Source organism: Panthera onca, chromosome A3 (genome assembly GCF_046562875.1).
Source record: "Panthera onca isolate mPanOnc1 chromosome A3, mPanOnc1 haplotype 2, whole genome shotgun sequence".
In the NCBI taxonomy this organism is placed as follows: Eukaryota; Metazoa; Chordata; class Mammalia; order Carnivora; family Felidae; genus Panthera; species Panthera onca.
The window spans coordinates 34,560,942-34,577,762 of record NC_138341.1 but is presented as its reverse complement, the minus strand read 5'-3'; the positions used below and the strand labels follow the sequence as shown (position 1 = coordinate 34,577,762).

Genomic DNA, 16,821 nt, shown 5'->3' with positions numbered 1-16,821 from the left:
ACTGGAGGTCACAAACTGGCTGCCAGCTGACTGAATCCAGCTTGTAGACATGAACTAGGTGGCCCACAAATGTCTTTATTTTTGAGTTTGAACTAGAGGCCAAAATACACAAATCACGAGAATCACACACACACACACACACACACACACACACACACACACACACACAACTCTGATTCTCTTGAAATACCTATGGGCTCAGGCCTGAGTTCTCCAGATGGCATCAGGCACCACAGGCCTCCTTCCTGCTGGCTTCTACAGTCATTTGTGATTCTAACTCCTGTATTAAGCCATCAAGTACTTTTTATGGATCAGGGGGTTAGCAGGGCTGACTTTCTGAAAGTCCAAGTTAAATGAAGCTTATATAACAAAATGGGAGAGAGATTTTGGTCTTCCTTTAGGTGACAAGATCGAGCTACTCCTTTAATTGATTGAAACAATCATCTAATCAAAATCATTTTTTATTAAACAACAACATGCAAGAGAAGTTTATTTAAAAAATGCTGTTTAGTTTGTCACCCTTACAAAATTTTTAGCTGTGTGTATTTCTTCCAGTTTTTTCACATGATTTTTTACACAGTTGCATACGTGGGTTAGCATCCTGCTTTTCGCACTGAACACTGTAATGTACATATTTTATCACATTGCTATATAATCCTCATTTTTTGTTATTCTACATAATGTTTCAAGGAACATCTGCATGTATTTGGGTCTTTTTTTTTTGTATTTTGAAGTATTTGCTCAGAATATATTTTCAGAAGTAGCATGAGTGGGTTATATAATAACTTGCATATTAAAGAGTTAACCTGTAAATTCCTATCCCCAAAGTACCCTGTATAAATCTCTTCATCTCAGCAAATTGTTGGAGAGGCTGTAGGAAAAAAAAAGTCATTTCAGCATATGTGATAGGATTGTGGGTAATTTAAAAAAAAAATTCAGCATGTGAAGTCCATTCCGGGAATAGCACTATCTTGAGACCCAAGTCAAATAGTACTAAATGTACTAAGCAGAGGCCTATGTTTAAAGAAGAAACTCATTTGCTCTTAATAACTGCAAAATTCCGCATAGCTAAATGAGGGAGTCAGAATACTCCACAGAGAGAGCATCAAAGTCTGGTTCAAAAAGATATGGGAGGCCAAGATACAAGACAAACTGTCTTTCCCCATTAAAGCATCTTTGTGCCCTAAGTACAATAGTCATTTCTTAGAACAAGGGCTGCTTTTAAAATTTTTTATTGATGGGAGAAAAAAAATGACTAAACAAGACCAGAGCATTTAAAGGTATTTTATACCCTATAAACAACCTAAAGAGGGGCGTAAACAAGGTGATATGTCATAAAATGAAATGTGATACAGATAATCTTACCACTATCTTCTGTATGGGTTCAGATGACTAACAGTGCCCGAAATCTCCAAGTAATGGAAAGGAAGCACACTGTGTATTTTATTTTCATTTTGCCTACACATCTTTCCCCAAATAAATGAAGGGATTGACGTTATGGGAGGGGAGGACAAAATGAGAGCCTTCTCTAGAGATGGACCTCCTTGCCGAAGAACCGAAGGGTGCCAGAGGGGCTTCTGGGAAATGGCCCACAAGTTTTGTTTCCACGCCGGGCATGTCGGCAGCACCTCTCAGGGCAGGATTACAGAGCACTTGGGCGAACTCCACCTCCTGTGGGAAGGCAGCCTGACTTTGGTGAGGAGAAATCGTGCCTCCCTAATCTACTAGAGCTCTTTGAAGGGCCAAATAAGTGTATGGATAAGGAGGGAAACAGTAGACACACTCTATTTACATTTTTAAGGAGCTTCTGACAGGCTCCATACCAAAGCCTGTTGAGTCGCCATGGGAATGGGGGGAATGTCTGGTGACAATAAGGAACCGGCTTAGAGATAAGAAATACGGAGTAAGGATAAATAGGCCTTTCTTTGGATGGAAACGTGTTGACAGTGAGGCTCCTGGTGGGGAATTGAGGCTCCTGAGGGAGATGAGGTTAACTTGGCTCTTAGTGATTTGAGACGTGACCATCAGCCCTCTGCTTTCACAAGCGACTTGTGGAAATTGGCTTCATTGCCCTGTAGTCACAGCTCGTATATTACCGTGGTGTATTTGTGACATCTCTAGTGATGTTTTGGTGACACCTCTAGTGACACTGTGGGCCCTGAAAGGCAGGGGCATGTCTGATATTTCAGTATTCACTATGATGATTAGCACTTAAATATTCTGTGGCTTGAGCAGTTGAGAGAGGAGTGAGAGTGTACATTGAAATTGCCTGGCTCACCAATGATGCTGAGCTCTTCCATGTGGGGAGATGTCAACCAAAAACTGTAAGCTGCAGGGAGACACGGGACACTCGTGCGTAGTCTGATGTTCACCGTGGGCAAGGGTCGGTCGGGTAAAGCATTAAGTGAGCAATAATTCAAATTGCACTCTGTTTTTACTCTAAATGGCACAGACAGTCCATGTAAATGTGTGTTGAATTATACATCAGTTTAGAGAATAATAGTAAAAATTGTGCTTTTGAGGATGACAGATTTAAAGCTCTCAGTGACAGCCCAAGAAAGGGTTTTGGGTCGCTACAATCCAGGGCTTCTTAACCTAGTTTTCATCATTGCCCTCTCCCTTGCCAAGTACTCTTGTGGATACTTAAAAAAAATTTTTTTTAATGTTTATTTTTGAGAGAAAGACAAGAAGAGACAGAGCATGAGTGGGGGAGGGGCAGAGAGGGAGAGATGGAGACACAGAATCCAAAGCAGGCGCCAGGCTCTGGCTGTCAGCACAGAGCCCGTTGTGAGGCTCGAACTCACGAACCGTGAGATCATGACCTAAGCTGAAGTCAGATGCTTAACCCACTGAGCCACCCAGGTGCTCCTCTTTATGGATACTTTTATCCTAATTGCACCACCCCCATGGGATTTTAATAGCATAGTGTCTATCTGGGAGGGCCACCAGTCACTGGGATATCTGAGATTTTTTTTCATGTTCCAAGAGCCAGGTCTTGTCTCCTTGGGGATGATCACAGCCCTCAGGACAATGCATGCTCTCGAGGACTCCCTGACAATTACAGACCTCACACCAAGGTCCCTCTGGCTTCAGGTGGGTTTGACCGATGGAGAGCATCACAGGAGGTGGGGATTTAGAGGGGGCGGGGAGGAGGGTAACAACAGCGTACCTGGTCTTCTGGCTCCCTCCTTGTGAGGTCACCCTGCCTGGCCATGTCCTTTGGTCACTTGACTCCTTCCAGGTTCTCCTCTGAGGTCTGGTAGCAGATTATACTCCCTTCCCTTGGGTAGAGTTGGTAACACCTCTACTGCTATTAGCCCCAGCTTACAGCCCTATCCCTTAGGGTTCCCCTGTACCCACACATTTGTCAATATATCTTATGTTCAGTGTGTTCTCCATTTCCTGTTGGGACCCTGAATGATAGAGGGGGGAGGTCTTGTCACTACATCTCAGGAGAAACACTCTGGAGCTGAAAGGAGACCAGCAGAGGGTAGGTGAGTGATTGGGGGTGAGGGACTACATAGGATGGGGGAGAAGGACAAGGGATCATAGTCTTAAAAAAGGAGGCTGAGATGGGTCTTGTTCTGATTTATGGAATGGGGTGGGAGAATGAACTCCTTGTACATGGTCGTTAAGGATCCTCTAGAACTTAAGAGGTAATTTTCAGAAATATCGTGGTCTGTCCCCTTCACATAGATGGGACTTAGGTAGCATTTTCTCCACCTGATGGTGCAGTATTGGCCTGGATTCACAAAGAAGTGAACAGGGGAAATAAAAGTCCCTGTGACCGACCACAAAGGGGTCCTTAAAAAAGGTCAGGTTCTTTGGGGGCATCCTCACCCTTTGGGGATGAGCCAGAGAGGCAGGCCTGGTCTCCTTAAGTTGCCTTTTGGGTTTTCTGTCAAAGGCAGTCGTGGGTCTGGGAACCCTTCCCAGTGGAAGTGCAGGTCTGAGTGCATCAATGATCTGGGTTCAGGGGGACGCTGTGCTCCCCCGTGAGACAGAGGGTGGAGGGGAAAGAATACGGGCTTTTGGAGGCTTGCATCCTGGGTCTTCATCTGGGCCACCACCCGTTTCAGAGTTGCCATGGGGATTAAATGAGAAAGCGCATATAAGGCAGCCTGGCCCTCTTCCTAGCGGACTGAATAGTCTCATGCTCTGAGCCTACCAAGTCTTTTGCTGGCTCTGCCCCTTGGAACAGAGAGCAACCAGGCTTTACATGCTTTGGGCTCCAGAAGCCAAAGAGTGAAAGCAAGAAGCCGTTGTCATGGATGGCGGGCGGGTGGGCACATTATCCTGAGGCCTCCTAATCCCATTTTCTGCTTTCATGTTAATCCTTTTCCTCCTGTCTGCCACACACTCAACTCCCAGGGCACTGACCCGGAGAGCCCGGCTCCACCTCCTCCAGGCGATGGCAGGGTTCCCTGTTGGGGGTGCTGGAGGTGGGGTGTGGGGAGAGTCTGGCTGTGCCTTGGTCCTCCCCTGTCCACCTGGATACTCTTCCAGGCCAGGTCACTGATGAATGTCGAGGGCTCAGCTCGCTCAGAGCAGTGACAGGTCAATTAGTATTTCCTAAACACTTAACTGCTGACACTGGCTAAGACCCTCACTTGCATAATTTCATTCAGTCCCTATAACACTCCTGTGAAGCAGATATTATTGATCTGAAATTTGTAGGTGAGGAGATGGGAGGCTCAGGGAGTTGTCACAGCCCAGATCACACAAAGAGCAAAACACAGGACTGGCCAACATTCCTCCAGAGCCTCTCGGGGGACCAGTGGCAACATGACCCCTCTCATGTTGCTTCCTACTTCCCCAGCCCTGGAAAAGACTCACCTCTGGCTTCCCTCCTCTGGGACTGCCACCTGCAGCTTTGGTTGGGTGAATGTATTTCTTCCGTGCATGAGGCCTGAGTATCTTTGGCCGCGCAGCGGAGTGGAAAGAACATAGACTTTGGGGAGAGGGGGTGTGGTTCTGGCTTCCACAGGAAGGGGACAAGATGTACCCAGGAACTGAACGTTTTCCAGGGAGACAGGTGGCTACATGTGAGTGGCCATCTGTGGGGGAGGGATGATTTTGCCTCAGGCTTTTTACTCCCTGTCCTCTTCCTTTCAGGGCACTCTATCACCTCTCCATTCCCAGTTGCAAATGCCCTTTTCTCTGCTCTGCAGGACTGAGCCTGGCCATTTTTGCCCCAGATATCTAGGTTCTGAGGCAAGGCTCGCTCACTGGGGAAGAAGCAATCCACCCTCCCCTCAGCCGCCTGTGCCCCACTCTTTCTAAAACAGTTTAATGTGCTCTGGACCTCCAACTGGAATGATAATCGTACCCTGCTGAGGATAGGCCTGCCCCTCTCCCCCAGCCACCTCTAGAAACTTCTAGAGTCTAGAAGGCAGTTCTTGGTTCATCTTCAGCCTGCTCTTTTTCACTGAGCCACACAGTTCCCTGTGGGCCTCTCTGCTGACTGTAATCAAGGTCTTTGCTTCTCTCTGGACTGCACAGAACCTGCAGATTTTCCTGTCCCAGCCCCATGACACCTGCTTGGTCCCAGCTTAGCGACGTGGTTCCTTCTGTCCTCAGAGCTCTATGCACTGGTTGGCAGCTGGAGAATAACAGAGAAAGTGTAAATCTAACACTGGATGGCAGGGGCAGGCTAGATGTGTTGTAGCACATGAGTTCCGTTGAGGAAAGGGGTGTGGAGACTGAGGAAAGCTGAGGTCCTTCGTGGAAGGGTAGGGCCTGAGGGCGGCAAGCACGGCTGGGACCTGTCTTGGTTGAGACATGGTGTGAGATACTGTGGTGGCTCTGACCCTCCCCGCAATCACCAAGTCCAGGTAGACAGAGGCAAGATGTGGCCCGTGTGGCTTAGGCATGGTGGTAGTGAGGTGCAACCCTGAGGGTCTATGCAACATCCACGGTTAGGATTCTAGAACTAACACAGACTCCTCAATCCCCTAGAACTATACAGGGACGTCTTGTACCTGAGAACTTACAACAATGACATCTGTTGAAGAGAAATTGGGTTCTGAGTTAAAGTTTGGTCATTCTTTTCAAAACCCTCAAAGGTTTGTGTGCTTTGAAAATATTCTAGAAGCAGAACGGTGTGTAGGAGGGAAGGTGCAGGATTTCAAGTTAGAAAATACGTATCTGTGCTGGGCTCCCTGTGGCCTCCGTGTGATCTTGAACACTTAGGTCCTCATTTTCTGGGCTTCCACACGCTTGAGTCTTCCCCTCCTAGACCCTCCGGCCTAAAACCCAGGAAGAAGGGGCTAGTCTTTCCATAGACTTTCCTTTCTTCCCACTTTCCATATATTTCATGCTTGGGAAAAGGCTCTGAAAAAAAAATTGCCCATTAGCTTGCGGTGAGCGGTGGGGACGATGATGAGGCCAAACCTTGTATGGGGCAAAGGTGACCTGACGGCAGGTTGCTTGGGAGTCCCCTGACGTGGCTGACATCACGCCATTAGGACATCAGTCCTCTGGGTAAAAGCTTTGCATGGAAGAAGCCGGTGTGTATTAAAGCGTGAACCTCCCTGTAGGAAGAAGTCCTTCATGTCTTTTGTCCGGACATGGATATGGAGGGCCAAGGAGGGAGGTGGGCACCATGGGAGAGCGACCTCAAAACACGTTTTGCCAACTGCAGTGTTTGCCACAAAGATTTCACTCCTCCAGAGGTCATCCCCCATGACCTCCTGCCCCCATTTCCCCCAAACACCAAAGACGTTAAGTGAGAATGAGTAAGTCAGCCCAAGAAACTGTGGCTTGGGAAGAATCCTTGCCAGGAAACGTCATTTATTAATTGACTGATTTTTTTCCTTTTTCTTTCTTTCTTCTTTTTTCTTTTTTTTTTTTACAAAAATAAACATTTTAACGAACAAGAAATACAAAAGCTTCTGGATATACAAACTCCAGGAGAGGGGAGAGGCTGGTTTGGCTGCTTGGCGGCTTTCACTGAAAGCAAATGAGGCAGAAAGGCCCCGGCCCCACCCCCACCCCAGGTCCTGGCTCAAACCGCAACCTGCTCCTTGACCCCGTGTCTTGGCTCATACCATGTGTGTGCTCCTCTGTCCCCGCCTCTGCGCTGGCCTGCGGGTGCCCCCGGTTGAGTGGCCGGAGGCGGCCTCCCCAGGTACGGAGTTTCCCACATCCCAGAGCATCGCCATCCGGAGCTCGGCTGAGAGAACACCCCGTGACCGATTGTCCCACGCAGCCCCTGCCAGATTGTGGCGGGCAGCAGCAGCAGCAGCAGCAGCAGCAGCAGCAGGGGCTCTGGCTACATTCTCACACCATTCACACCATGAACACAGTGATGGGGCTGCCCACAGAACTGTCCCAGCGAGGGGCAGAGGCCCCCGCGGGGACACCAGCCTGAGCCTCGCTGGCAGCTCAGAGGGTTGCAGAGCCAGTCAGCCCCCCGTGATTCCTGGCCTGGGGCCAGCAGTCCCATACCTAGACCGGTAAACTCACATTTTAACATTTGGCATTATTGCACGTTGTCCTGGTCGCCTCACTGGGGGGTGTCAGCCTCGTCTGCAGGGCTTTGCAGGTGACATATGAAAGTCACTCCCTCCCTCCACAGGCGAGCCCAGCTGGCGGGGCTGCTCTGCCGCCAGCTGGGCCCTCAGGTCAGCGAGGCCCTCACATATGTGGTCTTGTTGGGATCGGGGACCACGTGGCTCCATCCTGTCTTGAAAAATACCAGCTGCCGACCTGGGGGCAGAGGTGAGACGTAACAGGACTGTTTCTCTCCCTGGAGGCGGGGCCAGTCTCCCTAATGTGACTGCCCAGAGGACACATATACTTGTCCCTCATCATCTCTGCCTTCTCGTCTTCTCATCAAACCTGGCTTCTGATGGGGGACCGCTACCTGTCAGTTTCTTCCAGGGAGCTCCAGTCACCTCCCTCCGGGTGTCCTTTCCCACTGGCTCACCTGTCCAGGTGGTCTGGTTGGTGACCACAAAGGCCTGGCACTGGGCATGGCTCTCACAGACGTCCACGGCCTCAGCCACGTTGAATACTGAAAGGAGGCAGCTTCCATGGTGGTAGGAGGGCCAGCAGCGGTAGTCTTCCTGGGGGATGGTGCTGCCTGGGAGGCGCTGGTACTCTGTGGGTTGGGGACGGAGCTCAGATGAGAACTCTGTGTCTCTAGGCATGAGGGCACTGGGGCCGCTTTATGAACAGGGCTAAGACTCATTTCCTAACGGAAAGCTGAAAGCTGAAATCTAGCCCTAGTGTGGAGATGATGAAGGCAGCTACCACTGGGGGACTGGGCTGACCACCCAGTAAAGGCAAAGGTGAGATTCAGTTTCTGGGAGATACACAGCTCCCAAATCTAAGAGTGCGCAGTGGGTTCAGACAGCACATGATGGCGGGCACATCGTGGGATAAACACACACAGAGCTGGAGATCAGGACATTTTAGACATTTAGAGCCGAGCTTCTCAAACTTCAGTGTGCCTGTGAATCTCCAGTGAATCTGGTTAAAGTGCAGATCCTGACTGAGAAGGTCTGGAGCGAGGCTTAGGATTGGGCACTTCTAACCAGCTTCTGGTGCTGCTGGTCTGCAGATGGCACTTTGGAATAGTGAGAGTTTAGAGCACCCCTTGGTCCTACTTCCTCCTGGCTTTGGGCAGAGAGGTTAGGCAAGCTCCTGAGGGAGGGGACAGTTAGAGGTTTCTGAGCTTAAGGGGAGGTTTCTGAGCTTAAGGGGAATGCAAATGAACGTGGAACACAGCAATGACAACTTCAGTGTCTGGGAGGGGGCTGGAGGAAAAATCTTTCCATTAGCGGAAAGAGCCCCCAAATGCTCTGAGAGCTCCTCAGTCAGGAAGATGCTTAGTTGCAGGCCGCCTGTTCACCTGAGTCCTTTCGGCTGCTAGGGGAGCCTCAGCTCTGCACTGATAATGCAGAGGCCCTGGGCCTCTGGTCACCCCGCCCTCCTGCCTCCTTCTTCTCCCAGGGACTAGACCAAAGTCCAGGGCTGGCTGTGATTTATAGCCCCATAAACGGCGTCCTCAGGGACAGAGCCAGCCATTGTTCACCTCGTTAAACTTTATTTACAGGGCTAACGAGGGCTCCCCCACCCCTAAGACTGGCCAGAGCTCCTTGAATACAGAGGCTGCCCACTCCTGGCCCCCCTGCCAACCATGATAAACCCCAGGGCCTCAGCGGAGGGACTATAGCAGTGGCTAGAATTCTCCGCCCGGAATTCTTGGGCTTCTTGACTCGTTTTGCTAAGGAGCCCCAACCACCTCCAGCCACCTTTCTCACCCCCAGAAGGGTAGAGGAAGGAAAGAGAAGCAAACATATATTGTATTCCAGCTGTGTTATAGGAACCAAGGTTAATTGCTTGCACACACTTCCCCTGGCATTTATTCCCCAGAAGTAGTTTGTGAGGCACGTAATAAACCCAATTCACAGATGAGCAAAGTGGGCTCGAGGTGAAGGTAATTCTGCTCGAAGTCACACAGTCAGTACATAGTGGGGTCTGGAGCCACCCGGAGAAGGGGTATCAGGGCCCACCTCCCCAGGTCAAGGCAGAATGACCACTCAGCCAGAGAGGACACCTCCAAGTAAAGGCTGAACAGTCAGTGGTCTCCCCAAGTGTGCCTTAGAAGGATAAGCCGCTTAGCCCAGTGAGGGCAACCACTCACCCTCCTACCTGTTCCCCACCTCCCCAGCCCCTGGGGCCCTGTTGGAGCCACTCACCCGCTCTGCCACCTGCCGTGGCATTCTGCAGGTACTGCCCGCTCTGGTACAGGTGTAGCACTTTCTCCAGCTGGGCCAGAGTCTCGTCTACTCCCCAGGTGAGCTCTCCTGCAGAGTGCAGTGTGGCTATGAGAGGGTACATGGGCTTCCACTCCTCCCTGAGGTGGCAACCAGCTGCCTTTCCCTCTCTCCCTCTGAAGCCTGGGCCCACATGACCAGCGTACTGGGAAGGGGGTTTGATACAGAATGCCACTTTGGGAAACGATGGTTTCTGGACTATGTGCTGTCCTGGGTTATTCTTGTCTCCATGCCTGCTGGGGGAGGGGCAGGGTGATGGGACGCGGAAGGGCCCTGGAGAGCTCACCTGTGGCATTGACAATGCTGTCCAGCAGAGGTCGTAGTGAGGGTGGGGCACTGTGGGGCAGGAGGTATGTGAAGAAAAACCTGGGACGGAGAGAAATCAGGGGCTCAGTGGTCCAGCCTTGGAGGACGCATCTTTCCTCTGCCCCAACTTGGGACAGAACCCTAATTGGGCCGGGGAGCCTGATCCCTCAGGCCTAGGCATAACTCCAGAGTGTACCAAGGAGTCTGCTCGGACTCAGGGTAGGGATCTGGGCATATGCTAAGGCCGAAACTTGACTTTACATGAAACTGAAAGCTGAGGTCTGTTTCCCTCATCCATCCCCAGGACTTCCCCCCCCACCCAGTCCCATCTTACCCCGTGAGCTGATCGCTTTCAGAGCAGCCCCCTGGCTGGGGCCCAGTGAGGAGCTTCCAGAGGTGAAGGACCAGGGGAGAAAGGGGGAACACCGATCCCACCAGCCCTAGACTCCACTGTGACACTATTTTAAGAAGTCTCCAGCTGCCACCCCCCAACCCAGATTCTCCTTGGAGCTATTTTTAGCATCATCATCAGGAGCCTGAATGTTCCCTTCTTGAGTGGGTGGAAGACTTTCTCTGCCGCTGCTGCTCTGTTGGTCAAGGCCGAGCCTCCCTGCCCTGGCTGGCCTCCTGGAGCCCACGCTGGCTCTCCCCTTGCCACGCCCTCCGGGGCCCACTCTCCCTCCCTGGCCTTCCTGAGTGGGAAGTGGAGGTCACCTGTAGGCATTGTAGAGGTTGCGCTTCTCATTCATGCCCTCACACCAGCCCTGGGCTGAGCAGGGCAGGGTGAAGTTCCTGGCTGGAAACTCCAGTATGCAGTCTGTGCTGCTTGTACATGGTGTCTCCTCCACGCGTGCGTCGTCCAGATCTGTTACCTTCAGCTCCCCATCCACCAGCACAAACTGTCGGGGGCGGAAGTCCAGCAGAGTGACGGAGCCCAGCGGGGAGTGGGCCAGGTGGTGGAGGAGGCGGCCCAGGCTCAGGCAGATCTGAGGGGTAGACACAAGGCTGCTCACTGTGTCTCTCCTGGGAAAGGGCCTGGGGGGCTCCAGGGCTCACCCCTTTGGGGTTCTGGACTTCGCTTGGGGTGGAGGGGTTGGCTTTTCTCTTAAAGGCCCCAGTACTTACTAAGGGCTGAGGGTCAGGGCCCTAACAGAGCAAGCCAGTGATTTTTCTATTAATCCAGGCTGGCCTGACCCTGACCATGGGCGGCACATAAGCTTGTGGGTAACGGATCTCCTCCCTGAAGCTGCATCTTGAATGTGGTTTTAGTTCAGTGTGTGGAAACAGAGGGAGGGTCAAGCTGACCTTAAGGTCTTTTCTAGTCCTTTGCAGCCAGGCTACGTGTGTGTGTGTGTGTGTGTGTGTGTGTGTGTGTGTGTGTAAGGGGGCAGGAGTACAAAAACGTCAGGATCCTCTAGGTCTTGCTTCTTTTTTTAACCCTTTGGCTGATGGCCGAGTCAGCTTTGCTCCAACTTTCCCTCCTTTTAGATGGAGGAGGAGTCAAGCTGCTCTGGAGGGCTGGCCTTCTAAGGGAAAACCATCCCAGGGAGGAACCCAGGGCCCGGCCCTCCTCCCTGCTTACTCGGAAACGGTCCTCCCAGGAAGTCTGCAGCAGCTGGATCATCTCCACAGGGGCACCCAGCTCTGTGATGGTAGTCAGGGTGTCTGGGATGTCCTCGCTGTCCTGGTAGCAGTAGCCATAGAGCTAGGGGAGGTCCAGGGCAGGTCATTAGGTCACAGGGTCGGGGTGGGGACAGAGAAGGGTTGGGCTGTCAGATGCCCCCTCCCTGTGCACTACCGACCCCCTACCCCCATCCCTAGGCTGTTGTTGCAGCTCAGGCCAGAAGAGACCAGCATTGACAGCATTGCCTGAGAAGCCTGCCCTCTGTCCCTGCAGCCAGAGTTCCTGCTGATTACATCAGCCTCTTACCTCCTGCCTCCCAGGTAAATGGGCAGGTCTGGACACCATGTGTCAACCATGTGCCAGGCACTGTGCTAAATGTTTTACATGCGTAACTCGATTCTTATAATAACTTTACACAGGCATAGTAGGTACTATTATTAGTCTCCAATTTACAGGTGAGGAAACCAACTCAGAGAGGTTAAGTTCCTTGCATAACATCACACAGCTGATAAATGCAGGAGCTAGGATTCAAATTTACGTCACTCGAATTCTAAGAATATCATCCGTTAATCAACAAGCCAGCAAATTGGTATTATACCTCTGCCTCTGCTCCAATCCTTCTCTATTCTTTATCATTTCTACTTGGGGGCAGCTTCATTCTTTTCTCAGCTCTGGTCTTGTGGGCGGTAAAACAAGCTCCCTCGGGATTGGGAACAAGCAGTAGGTAAGAACAAAGTGTCCAAGGGGCACATCCTTGGCGTGTTTTTCATATGTTGGTGGTGAGGGGGAGGCGGTGGTCACACCCACCAATGGGAAGAGTAGTAAGGGAAGGTTTCTGGGGAAGATCAGTTCTTTGGGGGCATGCTCACAAGGGCCTGCCCACTCCGTAGGACCTGAGGCTGGGCTTGGTACAGCTCAGCTCAGGGACTTGTGGGAAGCACAGCCTGACTTTGTCATTAACACCTAAACCAGCATCCACAGAGAGCCCTGCTTCCTTCAGCCTCTGCCACCACACCGCACATCAGTTAGGGGTCAGCTGCTGCTCAAAACAACCAGCACCCTGTGGGGTAGGAACACAAAGGCTGAGTTGTCCAGGCCGCAGCAGGCAGAGGGGAGAGCTGCACAATGTGGGGATTGAGGGGGGAGTGCGGCACAGGATCCAAGCACGGGCTAGATGTCCCTACATACCATACCATCACCCTTCTTACCATCATTCACACCCCGCCCAGATCTACTCCAGGCCCTCACATGCCCCCTTCGGTCCCAGGAGTGCCCTTTCAGCACCCCCTTCCTGAAGCCAGCGGCCCCAGTCCTGCTGGCATGAGAGAGAAGGCACGACTCAGCGTCCGCCATTAGCTCACCAGGGTGGTGAACTGGGGGATCAGGGGACAGTCCCAGGCACCCTCTTCTTCCCTCTCTGTCTGCTCCCCCACCTCGCACCAGCCCAGGGAGGCCCCAGATCCTGGTGGGGCGGGGTGGGGGGAGGAAGGTAAGGGGAGCAGCCCTGGGGCCTGGTTCTCATTTTCTTGCCCAGAGTCTGAGCCTTTGTGGGAAACTTCTGAAGGGTATTAAACACCCGGAGGTCGTTAAATGCGCTGTTAACGAGGTATTAATCAACACCCCTCAGGAAAAAATAAAAAGACACCATTAACCCCCCCAGGAAGCGTGAGGCTGAGCATTTCAGGCACATCTTTTGTTCGTTTGGGAGAAGAAATATACCCTAGCAGGGCCAGATTCTGGGCCCAAGAACGCCTGGGGCCCCATCTGAGGCCTGAGCTCCTGGGACTACGGGAGTTTGGGGGGAGGGAAGACCCTTGCGCCCTTTGACCCCAGGCTATAGAGGCATCTATCACGTGAGGAGTGTGTGTGTGTGTGTGTGTGTGTGTGAAGGGTGACGGAAGAAAGAGAGAGCTCACCCAGGCAGTCCCCAGAGACCAGAGAGAGTGCTGGGAGGTGCCCATGGGACATGTTACCTGGCTATTTTCTATTAGAACCCACAGAACCAACTTTGGGGTTGCCAGAGAGGGGGAAGGGGCTTCGGGTGGCCTGGGGGAGCCGGAACTGTCAGAAACATTCTTTGGCTCCTCCCCAGGGCATCTATCAAATGATTTTGAAATTTTAAATGATTAAGAGGTATTAAAACATTATTTCTAGTTCCCTGCGCACCCTCACTGAAGCCTCCTGAGCAAGAAGACCCCGCAGCAGGCTTCCCTGGCACCAGAGGTAACACGCTGCTGAGGAAGCCAGAAGGAGCCTGGCTGGGGGTCGGGGCGATCAATGGAAATCAGTCCCAAAGCAGTTCCTAAACTCACACCAAAGAAGCCTTTCCTTGCTGGAATGGCAGCTTTTTAGCTTTCCCCAGATGGAAAGGATTGGGACCCTTCCCACCATATAACCCTTATGCCCCAGGGTGACTAATACCAGTCTCTGACCCTGGAAAAGTCACACAGCCAACCTCAGACAGCCCAGTCTTGGTCTAGTGAGGGGATGGGTGAAAACTATTCGGCTGTTTCATATAATTTCATTTTGGCGCCTTCGGAATTGGGCAGGGGGCCTGACATTAAAGCTGACGATCACTCTGTGATGTGTGGGGGCAGTTGGCTAGATGCTGGTCAGGAAGCTTGGCTGGGGTTAGTGAGGGAGGGAGAAATTCCGTAAGAGACAGGGAAGCGCAGTAAACCTCAAACCTGTCCTAAGGGAGGGGCGTCTTGAGTCAATTAACTAACACTTAATGTCCTGCTTCTCCACTGCTTCAGAATCAGACTGACACCCCAGGGTTGCCAAAAAGTTCCCAAGAGCCCCTGGGAAGCGAAGAGAACAAGATCCTCCCAGTTAGAACGGCCACGTAACCAGCCGCTTGCTCCCCGGAGCTCCAGGCACAGTGTCAGCTGTGCAACCAGGCATAACTACCCACAACTGTTGGCTCTGCCTGACCTCCTGCAGCCAGTTCAGGGCCTAGGACCTGGTCACAAGTGTCTGACCAGAGTTCGGGTAGCCTGGGGAGACCTGGAGCCAGCGGGAATATAAATAGCTCTCTGGCCTCTCTCTCTCATTCTGGAATACCCACCCAGGCCTGGGGTCCATCTCCCTCCTCGCCAAAGGAGGGAAGGACTCCTGGATTTCTGGTCAGTTCTGCCGGGTGCAGAAAGGTTAATCTGAGTGGGCTAGGAGGTGGAAGGTGTGGGCAAGGTTCTTCTGCTGGGGAGTCTGCACACACCCTCTGTTCCGCGGGCCAAGACCAGTCAGGGATTCCCCTCTCAGTCTGCTCAGACATGTGCAAAGGGAACAGTTTGTCTAATCCTAGGGCCGACTCAAGGACATAGAGCTGGGGGAGAGGAGGAAGTGGGTGTGTTAGGGCAGTGCTGGGGCTGTGAGAGGCCCATGCTCTTAGTCTCGGCTGGAGGGGACAAGGGGTGGGGGTGTCTCATCTTTCCCCTCTGTCCCCCAGGGAACAAGAGGGACAGAGTCCCATTTAGCAGGAACCTGGGCATCTGGCTTTTTCAGTCTTCCAGCTACTGACCACATCTACTCTGATAATGTGACCCTGAGACCCTCGGGCCTGTAGTCTGTCCCCTGAGCACTGAGCTAAGACCCTAAGGCTTCCTCAAGGATTCAAGGGCTGACTTTAAGGCCTGGAGAATGGCAGGGTCACTTCTGGGAAGGGCTGTGCATTTCCTGGCCTACTACCCAATTCCCTCCAGTCCTTCTAGTGGCTTCTGGGTGGGGTAAGGGGTGGGGATAGTCTGGGAATCAAGCCTGACACAGGGTCTCTTTCTAGCCATTCCCAAACCCATTGCCGTCCCGTCCCATTTTCAAAGTCAGACAAGTCACTGGAAATTGAGAGAAGAGGGGTTCAGATTCCATCAGGAAAGGGGGCCCTATCATTGCAGTTGGAATCCTGACTCAGGGATGACCTCTGCTCTGTGTCTTGGCTTGCAGTTATTTCCCTGGCACTCAACACCCTAGCTCCAGCCCGAAGCAGGGTCCTAAGTCCTAACAGACCGGCACCCCTACCTCTAGTTTTGGGACCCTCTGTCCTGGCCTCTGTCTTCAAAGGATATGGTGTGGAAGCTGAGAGACCCAGGAGTCCCTCCTTAAAGAGACACCCACTCAGGAGTGAGAGGCAGGGTAGTGTGGTGGGAAGCAGCCACGGTGGGGGTTGTGCCCCCAGCTTAACGTGGACACAGTCACTGGGGCTCCGTTTCTTTACCTAGAAGACCAAGGGTTCTCTTCCAGCCAGAGTGACCGGGCTTGGGCACGTCCAGCCAGCACCTCCCCCCCCCCCCCCCGCGTCGTACCTGCAGCACGTTGGGGTGCCGCAGCCGCTCCAGCAGCACCATCTCCTTGAGCAGCTTGTGGGCCGCCAGCCGATAGCAGCCCCTCCGTGCCCCGAACTCGCGCACGCAGCTGCCCAGATCGTGGCCGCTGAAGTCCACCGCCTTGAGCGCCACCGCGGCGCCGCCGGGCAGGCGGACCCGATACACGGCCTTGGTGTAGCCTGAGCCCACGTACTGTGCGCCGGACACGTTGCGGAGCGCGGCGCAGCCCAGGCGCGGGCCCGAGCCGGAGGAGCCCGGGCCGGGAGCCGGGGGCCAGCCCGGGGCGCCGTCGGGCAGGGGCCGGGCCCGCGGGGGCCGGGGACGCTGCAGGCCCGGCCCGCCCGGAGCCAGGTCCATCAGGCGCCGCCGCTCCGGCCGGCCGGCCCCGGGCCCCGGGCCCCCGCGGGAATAGCGCTGCACCTCCTCGTAGCGCGCTCGGATCTGCCGGGCCAGTTCCCCGCGGCCCCCGCGACGGCCCGGGCCCGGGGCTGGCGACGGCCCGGGGGACTGGCCTGGCCGCGGAGGCTCCGACCCCGGTGCGAAGAGCACGTTGAGGACGGAGCCCAGCAGGAAGGAGGCGCAGAAACCCGCGGCTACCGCCGCCCGCCGGCGCCGCATCGCTCCCCTCCCCCCCGGCCGGCCGGCCCCGCGCGGCTCCCCGGCCCCGGCCCCGGCCCCAGGAGGCTCAGGCTCCGAGGCGGCTCCGCTCTGCGTCCCGCCGGCCCCCTGCCCAGTCCGCGCGCATGGCCCCGGCGGCCCCGACCCCGGCCCCTCGCGGGCCGCACAT

General features: G+C 53.5%; 1 protein-coding gene across 2 annotated transcripts; it reads right to left on the bottom strand.

Moving 5' to 3' along the window:
• Positions 1-445: 445 nt before the first annotated feature.
• On the bottom strand, positions 446-16,821 carry PKDCC (protein kinase domain containing, cytoplasmic). Of its 2 annotated transcripts, none has more exons than XM_060653409.3 (7): positions 16,014-16,821; positions 11,674-11,796; positions 10,806-11,077; positions 10,072-10,151; positions 9,708-9,815; positions 7,931-8,104; positions 446-871 (listed from the first exon to the last, which is right to left on the bottom strand). In XM_060653409.3, the coding sequence occupies exons 1-7, from the start codon at positions 16,650-16,652 to the stop codon at positions 852-854; spliced, it is 1,416 nt and encodes a 471-aa protein (XP_060509392.1). In that variant the 5' UTR covers positions 16,653-16,821; the 3' UTR covers positions 446-851. The 2 variants fall into 2 exon arrangements, with proteins under 2 accessions (XP_060509392.1, XP_060509382.1); XM_060653399.3 differs by lacking the exon at positions 446-871 and adding an exon at positions 6,763-7,710.